The 12,119-nt window shown below is 40.0% G+C and overlaps 1 protein-coding gene, 1 long non-coding RNA gene and 1 pseudogene across 3 annotated transcripts in view; 1 reads left to right on the forward strand and 2 right to left on the reverse strand.

Moving 5' to 3' along the window:
- The window catches only part of LOC138177498 (uncharacterized), a 138,275-nt gene that overhangs the window by 83,521 nt on the left and 42,635 nt on the right, over positions 1–12,119 (forward strand). The window lies entirely within an intron of this gene.
- TPO (thyroid peroxidase) overlaps positions 1–12,119 on the reverse strand; it is a 165,913-nt gene that overhangs the window by 36,790 nt on the left and 117,004 nt on the right. The window contains exons 10-11 of the mRNA XM_069108691.1: positions 4,801–5,009; positions 2,021–2,191 (exon numbers count right to left, since the gene is read on the reverse strand). Coding sequence (XP_068964792.1) covers positions 2,021–2,191; positions 4,801–5,009 — 380 coding nt within the window. The remainder of the gene's footprint in view (positions 1–2,020; positions 2,192–4,800; positions 5,010–12,119) is intronic.
- Positions 303–1,069, reverse strand: LOC138177491 (dicarboxylate carrier UCP2 pseudogene; annotated as a pseudogene).

Consider the following 12,119-nt stretch of genomic DNA (forward strand, 5'->3'; position numbering starts at 1 on the left):
GATGAATGTTTTGAAATAATTAAACTAGGGTTAGAGGAAACATAGTGTGGTGGATAGAATTGACCTCAAAGGCCTGGAGAGCTGAGTTCAAGTCAAGCCTCTGACATATGCTGACTATCTTCTTTCTACCTCAGCCTTCCTTGATATTTTTTTTTGGGGGGGGGGTGGTTCTGTTCTGGTTTTATTAGAAGTAAGGAGCTTAAGAACTGAGTGAGGCTACAATGGCAGAAGAAGTGGGCTGTATGGAGAAGGTTTAAATGGGCTAACTCTAAGTGGGGGAGTGTAGGGGGGTTCCTTCAATGCTAAGGCAGGGGAGGAGAGGAATAAAGGAAAAATAAAATAGGAGGGGAGGAGGCAGGATGGGGTATGGAAGCAATGATGGTGGTGCAGAAGCCAGCCCCAAAGGCTGATGTGAAGTGGCATGGAAGGTCATCAGTCATAAGGCAGACCTTCAGAAGGACAGCTTTAATGAGATCATAGGTCACCAGCTCATCACAGTTGACAATAGCATTATGGGAAACATTGGGTGAAGTTTGTTTCCATAAGCCCTGAAGGCCCTCTTCTCTGGTGATAGTCGTATAGGCATCCACTGTACCCTGGTATCTCCGGCTGCCACCTGCACACACCTGAGCCTGGAAATGTACCTTCACCACATCTGTGGGTTGGCCTACACCCACTGCCAGAGCCCCTGTGGTACAGCCTACCAGGAGGCGGCTCCCAATGCCTGCATGCTCAGATCCCTTGGTGTAGAACTGCTTGACAGAGTCATAGAGGCCAATGCGAACAGAGGCAAAACTTATCTGGTGTTGCAACCCAGCCACCAGCCCATTGTATAAGATACCAGGGCCCTCAGTCTTGACCATGGTTATAATTGTGCCTGTGACACCCGGATACTGGGCATTGTTAGAAGAAGCTCAGACAGCCCCCGGCTCTCTCCTTGAATCTGCAGTTGGACTTTGGCTGTGCCCAGGGGGAAGGTGATGAGGTCAGTGATGCAGGCAGCAGTGCCAGCTCCAAGGAACTTTATGGTGGCTTTTGGGGGCACATCTGTAGGCTTGAATCCAACCATGATTCTATGCTGGCCTTCTATTACTTCCCAGGAGGCAGAGGAAAAATGGAAAGAGAGCCTCCTCCACTGATTGAGCCAGACGAGATAGGGGAACTCTGTCCAAGTCCTGATCTGGAGGGTCTCACGATGATGGCACCTTGATCAAGCTTCTCTAAAGGTGTCTCACTCTTCAAAGTTGCTCATGGCAGCCATGGCCCACTTTCCTTGATTTTCCATAGAAAGTTGTTGGGAAACTGAACACCTAATGATCATAGTATGTGCCTGGGACAGTAAAGGAAAACACGAGGTGGCAGGAACATGAGTCCTGCAGCAGAGTCTGGCGTCTGGCCGGTTGGGGGCTGCCTAGTGGTCTCTCCTCTGGGTCACTATAAAGTCTGTGCCTTGGAGGAGGTTAATGTGCGCACTCTTCCTTGATATTTTTCAAGAATAATCAAATAGGTATTGCCTTTTCAGCTACAAAAGTACATGGCAATTTACTGCCCTATTTACTGTCTCTGAACTCTGAGGCCTAGACTAAAGCTGTCTTCTCTGATCACCACTCCCTGATATGTCAGTCAATATCTAACTCTTCTCCTTCATTCTCTATCCTCTGGAACCTCTAATCTATTGCTAATAAATTGCTCTTCACATTAGATCTCTTCAAGAAATTACTTTGTCTCCATTTTTATTTACTTATATTTGTGTACAAGGTGTCCCCCCCTCCCCAAAATAAAAACAAAAAAATATAACTTCTCTGAGTGTGGGGACTATTTTATTTTGTCTTTATAGTGACTAGAACATAATAAGCACTTAAATAAATGCTTGCTGAATTAAATCGAATTGAGGACATTCATTCATTCATTCATTCATTCATTTATTCCTAAAGAAAATATCCAGGCTTGATTAATAATGAAATCCATGTTTTTACTTTCTTAAAATACTTATTTAAGGGATTACTTCTTGGAGACTTACCTTTGCATATTGGTGGTGGGGAATCCCATCCTCCCTCTGTGCAGGTGAGTTGTTCTTGTCCTTGAAGTTGATAGCCATGGTGGCAGGAGTAAACTATAACATGTTTCCCAGATTCAGAACAAGATACAAAGTCACCATCATCCACCTTATCTGGGAAGCTGCATGTCCCCACTATAATTAATTGAAAAGCCACAGAGGTTAAAAAAAAAAGGGAGTGGGAGGAAGGGAACATTTATTAAGCACCTACTGTCTTTTAGGTGGACAGGTCAAGTGGCACAGTGGATAGAGCACTGGGCTTGGTATCAGGAACTCATTTTCATGGGTTCAAATCTGGCCTCAGACACTAGCTGTGTGACCTTGGGCAATTCACTTAACCCTGTTAGCCCCAGTTCCTCATCTGTAAAATGAGAAGGAAATGGCAAACCACTCCAGTATCTTTGCTGAGAAAACCCCAAGATAGGCTCATGAAGAGTCAGACATGACTGAAACAACTCAACAGCAGCAACATACCAGGGACTGTGCTCAACATTTTACAAACATTATCTCTCTCCTTGCAACAGCTCTGTGAGGTAGGCGCTACTTTATCCCCATTTTGTAGCTGAGGAAACAGAGACAGATATAGGTTAGATGATTTATTAGTTAGTAAGTGTCTGAGTCTGGATTTGAACTCAGATGTCCTTGACTCCTGGCTCAGAGCTCTCATCTACTGTGCCAGCTCACTGTCAGACATATCGAATGAAGTCAGAAACATGGAATAACCCATTTATCACACCAATGTTGAATGCAATGAAATGATCAAGTAAATCATATAATAGATTATACTATGACAGGCTTTTAGGAATTATGGTTTACTCTCTGGTTTATTTAGTACATTGACATTTATAAGGTCATTGGTGTGGATACCTCCTCCACTGAGGGAGATCATTTTGCTATACCTTTGTATATAGTCTCTGTGAGTGACTGCGGCATTAAAAATCTGTGACCTAAAGGCCAAACATCTGGTGATGAGCCTTTCTAAACTTATCAAGGCTGGAATGCTCAGTAAACATAGAAGCCGTTTCTGGAATTGGACTCAAAGTCTGCATCTTGACAGAGAATCAGAACGGAGGTGGAAGGGACCTTAGAGGTCTTTTAGTTTAAACTCCTCATTTTGTAGATTACAAAACTACTGTCTAAGCAGGCTAAATGACAACCAGAACTAGGATTCAGGCCCAGGTTTTCTGAGCTCAGATTCAGTTCACTACCCATGATGCCACTCTCTTTCCTCTCACTGTCTTAGAAAATCCAGGGTGATCTCCATGCTGAAGTATGGAATAAAGCCCTGGAACAAACCTTGAGCTGATGACTGTGTTCAAATCCATGTAAATTAAAATGTGTTATAACCCAACGTGCCTGAATTTTAAATTTCATTTAAAGAAATCCCCATAATATAGCTTATCTCTCTCTTTTCAAATCCCTCCTCACTTCATTTCTCATAATTATTTTGTATGTGTAACCAGAATTTTGGGCTATAATCTAAATTCCTCTGCTTAAAGCGCTTCCCTCTCTAGGCTCATTCCCTTGGAAAATTCTAAGCATTCTTCAGGTTCAATTAGAGACCTAACCTCTTCTAGGAAACCTTTTTTTCTAGCCAGAGCTGATCTCTACCTCTGAGGAATTTCAAGAGCACTTCTTCACTACTCATTCTGCATTTACATTATTCGAGGAAGAATGTGCTAAACTGTTCCATGTGCATAAATGTAAACTGCCCTATTTGGATTATAAACTCCTTGAAGGCAGGGACGCAATGTTATCTAATGACTGATCAGCATGCAGGACTCTGAATCTGAAGGCCTGCAGATTGTATTCCAAATATGCTGAGTGATTTTAGACAAAGATTTAACATACCAGCCCCAGGTTTCTCATTTAGAAAATGAGGATAATAATACTCATGGATTTCTTATGAGGATCATTTGTGATAATGGAGTTGCTTTGTAACCGGAAAGTAATATATAAATGCAAGGGATCATTGCTTTATCTCTGGAAAGTTACTGTGGTATAATAGAATGAGTGCTAGCCTTGGAGTAAGGAAGACGAGATTGAATCCTGCCTCTGATATTTACTGGCGTAAGTCCTTGCATATAGTTAGCATTTTACAACTGTTGATTGATTACTAGTTGCCTAACCATGGACTAGATATTTTATATTTCTGACTCTTAGGTTCTCCACCTGTAAAATGGGGATAATAATGCCTGTACCAATGTACATCACAGGGCTGTTGAGAGAGGTACTTTGCAAAAGTTGATTTTTATCTTGAAGTACTGTGGGGTTGTGGATAGAGTTATCCTTGAGGTCAGTCAGACCTAGGCTCAGAACTTACTGTGTGACCCCAGGCAAGTCAATGTAACCTCTCAGTACCTCAGTAAGTTTGCTAAGGCTACAACTAGCAGACCACAACAGTTAAGGATGGGCTTGTGTAAATCGAGTTCCTTATGCCAAAGGAATCCTAGATCTCATTTAAAACAAAACAATCATATGCTCCCAAAATACCTAACAACATGCTGGAAACATAGTACACAAAAAATATTCATGAAAAATATCTGTTTGAATTAGTAAGTCAGCTAGCATTTATTTGGGGTGTCTCAGGTGTCAGGCACTGTGCTGAACCCTGGAGGATAAAAGACAAATCATTAATGTTCCTTCCACAAACATGACTTTATTATCTGCTTCCTTAAAGAAGTTATGTCTCAGAAGATTAATTCTAGTTCCTGTAACCTAATAAAAGAAAGGCATAAATGTACCTTGATGAAAAATTTCCTTCCATGCATCTAAATTGATGCCTGGTATGTCTTCACATGCCTTAAAATCTGGAGGAAACCTCCCAAGCTGAAAGGCATCGGCCGGCACTGCAGTGAGGCCTGTGTTATCACAGATTAGCCGGGATAAAGAATGTTTCTCCAGTTCACGCCTCTGAGCTTCAGTAAATACATGTTTGTTTTCCCACCAAAACCTAGAGAGATTGAGAAGGCAATTTTAGAATAAATGCTTGAGTATTTACATTCTTTCTGTGGTTTTTCTTTTTGCTCAGTGTCTAGAGGGCTGTGAGGCATGCACCTGGGAGCTCTTTAAAGTGAGTTATTCCTGTCATTTATTATGGGTGAAGTTAGTCGATATCTGAGAGGGAGTAAACAAATGGATAGTTAGAGGCTCCAATGCACAACCTTTTAATTTAGGAAATGCTGTCTAAAGAAGTATAGGTTCAAACTATCACAAAATCACAGAACTTCAGGGTTTCTGAGGAGGAGGACAATGTGATTCAATTTACACTTGAACAAACATCCCCTCCACATACAACACACCCAACAAGTGGTCATATGGACTTTGCTCAAAGACTTCCAATGAAGGGGAGTCTCTAAAGGCTAGCGATTCTATTGTTCAGTCATGTCTGACTCCTTGTGACCCCATTTTGGGTTTTCTTGGCAAAGATACTAGAGTAGTTTTGTCATTTACAGCTCATTTTACAGATGAGGAAACTGAGGCAGACAGAATTAAGTGACTTGTCCAGGGTAACACAGCTAGTAAGTCTCAGAGGTTGGATTTGAACTCAGGAGGATGCATCTTTCTGACTTAGGTTCTATCCATAGTGCTCCCGAGCAGCCCAATTCTACTTTTAGATAGAAAGTTTTTCCTTACTCTCAAATGTTCATATAAATTTATGGTCCCTTTGATGTGGGTCATCCCTTTAATGATTCAAATTATAACTCATCCATTTCTGCCCTTCCTATCTAAATCTTGTTTATATCCTCTCATACATTCTCAACAGGAATGTCCACTGAACATGCCAGAGGCCTTGTTCTTTTTCTCTGGACATCGCTGCTAGCTATCATTCTCACATTGTGATAGTAATGGCAATTAAAGATTCCCCTGTATTGGCTTGGTTTTCAAATTGATTGTGTTAAAACCCAGAGTTTGTTAATCCCTCTATAACATGATATCTCATGTTGTCAATCAAATTAAACTGTTCTCACTAAAATTATCAATGATGCCTTCATTCTCAATCCTCATTCTTCTTGATCACTTTGGGCCTTTTACATATTGTCAATCAGCCTCTTCTCATGACATCTCTCCTCTTAAGGTTTTCAATATATTGCTGTCTCTTAGTTCTCCTTTGTATCTGACTACTCATCCATAGGAGTTGCTGAATCTTCATCCTGGTCATGCCCACTAACCTTGGGTGTCCCTAAAATTTGTCCCGGATTCTATTCTCTTCTCCCTTTTTACTGTCTCATTTACTGATATCTTCAATTCTCATCAGTTCAATTATCTTCTATGTACAGATGATTCTCAGATCTACTTATCCAGCTGTAACTTCTCTCCTGACCTCCAGACATAATAGCAACTGCCTCTTGGACGTTGAGAACTTAGATGCCCCAGAGGTATCCCAAACTCAACATTTCCTAAAGAAAAGTCATTATTTTTTAAACCCAAATCCCTCCTCTCTTTCTCTCTCTTTTTTTTCTTTTTGGAGGGGGGAAGGCAGGGCATTTGGGGTTAAGTGACTTGCCCAAGGTCACATGGCTAGTAACTGTTAAGGGTCTGAGGTCAGATTTGAACTCAGGTTCTCCTGACTCCAGGGCTAGTGCTCTATTCATTGTGCCAACTAGTTGCCTCTATCCTTCCTCTCTTACAGACTTCCCTATTACTATCAAGGGCACCATCATCTTCCCAACATCATCATCCTTGTCCTCACCCCACATATTTAATCTGTTGCTAATTCTTGTCATTTTCTACCTTCACAATATTTCTCATATAGGCCTCCTCTTCACTCACATAGATATCATCCTGATTAAGCACTCATCAACTCATACCTAGACTATTGCGATAGCCTGCTGGATTTAACATCCCTTCTTTTCTCCATTTTTTGAGATGATGTTACTTATAATATTCCATCATCCTTCTCTATAGAATTTATAAGGGAATTATTTTCTAAGTAATTATTTCCCTTGGCTATCATGTCTTTCTTCATAGAAAATAAGTGTTTGTTAAATAAGGTAGTCTTTAGGCTCTTTTGGTTTTCTGGTTAGGGCACTGGATTCATAGCAGTTAGATTTAAGCATCAAATTATTATAATTCGTGTTGATCTCAAGTCAACAAACATTTATTAAGTGCCTACTATATACTAGGCACTGTGCTAAGAACTAAGGTTACAAAGAAAGGCAAAAATAATCTGTCCTCAAGGAGCTCATAAATGAATGGAGGCAACATGCAAACAAACATATGTGTATATATGTACATATATATGTAGTTATATATATATTTCATCTGCATCTTTTTTTGGTGGTAGGGGATCAATAGCATTCAAGTTGGTGGGTTACTTTGAACTTTAATATTTTTCCATTTCAATAATTCTTCCAGATTTTACTGATTTTCTTATTTTTTTCTTTTTTCTTCTTTTTTCTTTTCAGAGGGGGAAAGGCAGGGCAATTTGGGTTAAGTGACTTGCCCAAGGTCACACAGCTAATAAGTGTTATGTGTCTGAAGCTGGATTTGAACTCCGGTTCTCCTGACTACAGGGCCCGTGCTCTATTCACTGCACCACCTAGCTGCCCCTGGATTTTACTAATTTTCTAATGAGCAAATTGTCTGACTACATACAGACAACTTGTTTAGGATCCCACATTGATAAAATAATTTTCCATCTGTTAAAATACACCCAATTTCATTTTTATATGATATTCAATGCTTGCCATGTCAGCACCTCCTAATTTTCTTGCTGAAGAAAGTATTTGTGATATTTAGGCATAAGGCTTTGAAGCCTTTGCTTTCTCTCATTCCTTATTCCTGATCTGTATTTTTACTAACCTCCATGATTCCCACCTTTGCAGTGAAGTCAACAGTATCCCAGCATACATTGATTTAATTCAGAGATTCTTATTGAATTCTTAATAGAATTTCTTTCTTTTCATTCTCTACAACAGATATTGCTGCATAAGTTACAGTCATTTTCATAATGGTCTTTTCCCAAATATTTATCTTGTGCACTGGAATACAAGATGACCAAATGTCTTATGGAGTGATTTTTTTTTCTTTATGACAGACAGGAAAACCAATTCTTCTAAACTCTTTGTTTACCTCTATAAGGTGAATCTATGAATCATCTTTCTATTTGCCTGCTATTTCCTTCTGTCTTTTGGCTTCTTTTATAACAGGAATTGTTAAACTTTTTTTTGTGTGTTGTCAACCCCTTTGGCATATTCATGTAGTCATAGACCCCTTTTCAAAATGATGATTTTTAAATGCATAAAATAAAGTACATAAGATTATGAAGGAAATCACTTATACTGAAACACAGTTATCAATTTTTTTTAACATTTATTGATTCCAGGTTAAGAATTCCTCAATGAGAATTCCAAGACTAAAACAGTTAATTTTTCCAGTTCTACTGCCCATTTAATGGTCATTGGACAAAGGTCTGATGTGTAGAATGCCAATAGCCAAGCAAATATGGATAGATAAAAGGCTTAAAAACTGCACAATTCTTCAGATCTTCTTTCCCCTTTCCCACCACTCTAACACCACGATTGCAGAAGTTAAGTGTTGCAGAGGATTAAAGACCATTTAATATTTTTCTCCCTTGGTTTCATGGTCAAATAGTTCGTTCTTAAGGGGCAGCCCTTAATTCTCCTTGAAAAGGATACCCTCTGTTCCAGGGTCACCTCCACAGCAAGGAGAGGCATTGGAATGGACCTTTGAGATAGCTTCCAAGGGCTCTGTCCTGGGCCCTCTTCTCATTTCTCTCTACACTTCCTTTCTCCAACTTGCCTGCTAGTGACTTCTGCCCATTGCCCTCTGGGGCAAGCAGCAATGAAGAGACTCTCTCAGAATGACTTTATGGGTTTCTGATGACATGAAGAGCTAAAACATTCCTGAGAATGTTTTAAGCTAACAATTTGACCTTACCACCTACTTTGGGTGCAATGCTTTATATATTTTCCTTTCTTTCTTTCTTGTTTTGCTTTGCTTTTGGAGGGGGGAAGGTAGGGCAATTGGGGTTAAGTGACTTGCTTAAGGTCACTTGGCTAGTAAGTGTTAAGGGTCTGAGGCTGGATTTGAATTTGGGTCTTCTTGACTGCAGGGCTGGTGCTCTATTCACTGCACCACCTAGCCATCCCACTTTGTTTCTTTAAATAAAAATTTAATTCAGAAGTTTAAGAACATAATTTAACTTTTTTTTTCTGGTATTGAAATAAAATGGTTGCACTATTTTAAAATACCTCCTCCCCACCTGCCCATTTCCCCAGGAGACATTAAAAGATTTCCAATAGCAGTTCCTATTTCTTTTCTGAAATTATTTTATTCTCTTTGTTTTATAGGTGTTAGGCTTGTATATATAGGTATAGACTTGTATCTGAACTCTAGTTCTGTAGAACTATGAGGCAGGGTTGTTGTTGAGTTGTTTCAGTTGTGTCTGACTCTTCATGACCTTTTCCAGGGTTTTCTTAGAAACACTGGAGTGGTTTGGCATTTCCCTCTGTAGCTCATTTTATAGATGTGAACTGAGGCAAACAGGGTTGAGTGACTTGCCCAAGGTCACACAGGTAGTAAGTGTCTGAGGCTTGATATAAACTCAGGAAGATGAGTCTTTCTTACTTCAGGCCTGGCAATGTATCTACTGCATCACCTAGCTGCCTAGTTAGGGAGCCTGTCTTAATTACTTTCATCTCTACTCAAGGACCTAATTTCAGTGTCTAAATAGAGTAGGATATTGATGTTTGCTTAATGTTGAATGATACATTTGAAATAAATGAATTTCCTTCTTCTTCAAAGTATCAAGATCTCTTAGATTGCCCAAATAATCCTGGAAATAAATATCATCCATGAATGGCTTTCATTATTATTAAAATTTAATATGATTGTCTTTTTCTTTTTTCTCAGCTGGAAAAAGATATCTATAACACATAGGACAAAATTCTCAAGCTGAGAAAAAAAATAATATTAAAACTCTGATTAAGCTTGTGTATTGTTAACATGCGGGAGAAACTCAATTATAAATGCTACCAATGAGAAATTTCTGAAGCCACTCCAGGACTCCTTTCTCCTTCTTTGCTTGCTGGACAGAGGACAAGCCTGCACAAAAGACAATGCAATGCATGTGCGATAAAACCCAGGTGACAGGACAATGCTGTTTGTTTAATTAGTGCCTCCCCATGCTATGCAAGCATCTCAGGATGAGGCTTGAAACTGCAGAGTTGAAACACAATTCATAGTTCTGAGTGAGAGAGCTTCTTCTTGTGATTATATGTCAGACCCACAAGTATGTGATTCACAACATCTAGAATTTGATAATTTAAATAAATTTGCAAAACTGTTGGCAGGATGTGGGGAAGGGTTTAAAAGCAGGCTTAGAATTATAGAAATTAGAGCTAGAAGGGTTCTTAGGTTATCTAGTTCAATCCCTTAATTTTCTAAAAGAAAAAAAATAAATTAAAGCCCAGAAAATTTAAGTGACTTGCCTAAGGTCTTGCCTATAGATAATAAGTGGAGAAAGTAGGACTTGGTCCCAGGTTTTCTAAACTTTTAAACATAGATCTTTTTTTTTCCTATTCATCTGTTTGTTAGATCATCATTGATAGCCCTGAAACTTTAATTTGGGTGTCTCTCAGGCTCTGTTATAGTCCCTCTCCTCAATTTCTATCGATGATCTCGTGTTGCCATGGGTCCAAGTACCATCATTCTGCAGATGACTCCCATCTTTTTATATCCATTTCTAATTTCTTCCCTGAAGTCTAATCCTATACCAACTGTCTACTATAGATGTATAATTGACATCTCAGAGTTGATGTATTCAAAATGGGCTTCATGTTCTGCCCCTGCCCCCAATGACAAACCTGTTACCTCTTTAAGCTTCCTCTTCTGGTATAAGGAAGCACATCCTTCTGGTCAGTCAGGGTCAGGACCCCAGAGTTATACTTACTCTTTCTTTTCCTTTCTCTCCCATATCCAAATATCTTGTCAATCCTACCTCTATATCTCTCATTTGTCACCTTCTTCTCATTTGGCTAGTATGTGTCAGGCTCTCATCACTTCTCATCTGGAGTACTCTATTTTCCTGCTTTCAGTATTGTGCCCCCCATGCACTTTCCACAAATATGCCCCCAAATCTTCCCCAGGCATAGATTTGATTCTGTCACAGCACCTCCATCCCCTCCAACTCAGAAGTCTCCAGTATCTTCCCTCCATTATTAAAATAAAATACATACTTTTCAGTCTAGTATTTGAGAATCTTCACAATATGGCTCTTATCTGCTTTTCTAGTCTTATTTTATGCTACTACCCTGTAAGAACTCTATGTTCCAATCAAACTAGACCTTTGACCAGTCTCAGAATTCATCACTTTGTGTTAAACCACTAGGGGGTGCTAATCACCAGATGCTTACCCTGGAGGTTTTCACCTATACAAGTATTGAGTTGGGATAATAGTGTATCTTTACCAGATAATCAGATATCTTCCATGCCTTCTTAGGAAAAGTACTACTGATTTCCTAGGGTAGGGATGGGGAACCTGCTGCTTCAAGGCCACATGTGGCCATCTAGGCTGCTCTTTGACTGAATCCAAACTTCACAGAACAAAACTTGGACTTAGTCAAAAGGCCACACTCAAGGGCCTAGAAGGCCACATGTGGCCTCCAGGCAGCAGGTTCCCCACCCCTGCGCTATGGGTACAAGGATTTGTGGATCTACTCCATCAATATCAGCTCTGAGAGCACACTCACTGGCTAACTCTCTCTCCCTCTGAACTTTAGCACCTCCTTAAGCTCTGTGATAGTAATGGCAATTAAAGATTCCCCTGTATTGGCTTGGTTTTCAAATTGATTGTGTTAAAACCCAGAGTTTGTTAATCCCACCTGTGGGATGGGCTTGTTGAAGTGAAAAGAAAGTCCTGAAGTGGGAGGAGCTGGTGATGTAGATTTGGAGACACAAGAGAGAGGCGGAAGATCTTTTTTGGTAGCAGCACCTCGTGGAGAGAGAGAGACTAAGAGAATTGCTGGTGGCCGCTTTGAATTGCCCTGGACTTGAGACCTGCCCCCTGAGCTGCCAAGGACTGAGGAGACATGGCTGT

The sequence above is a fragment of the Petaurus breviceps genome, unplaced genomic scaffold, assembly GCF_028583685.1.
Source record: "Petaurus breviceps papuanus isolate PSGF00001 unplaced genomic scaffold, PetGlider_PUasm1.0 90418, whole genome shotgun sequence".
NCBI lineage: Eukaryota > Metazoa > Chordata > Mammalia > Diprotodontia > Petauridae > Petaurus > Petaurus breviceps.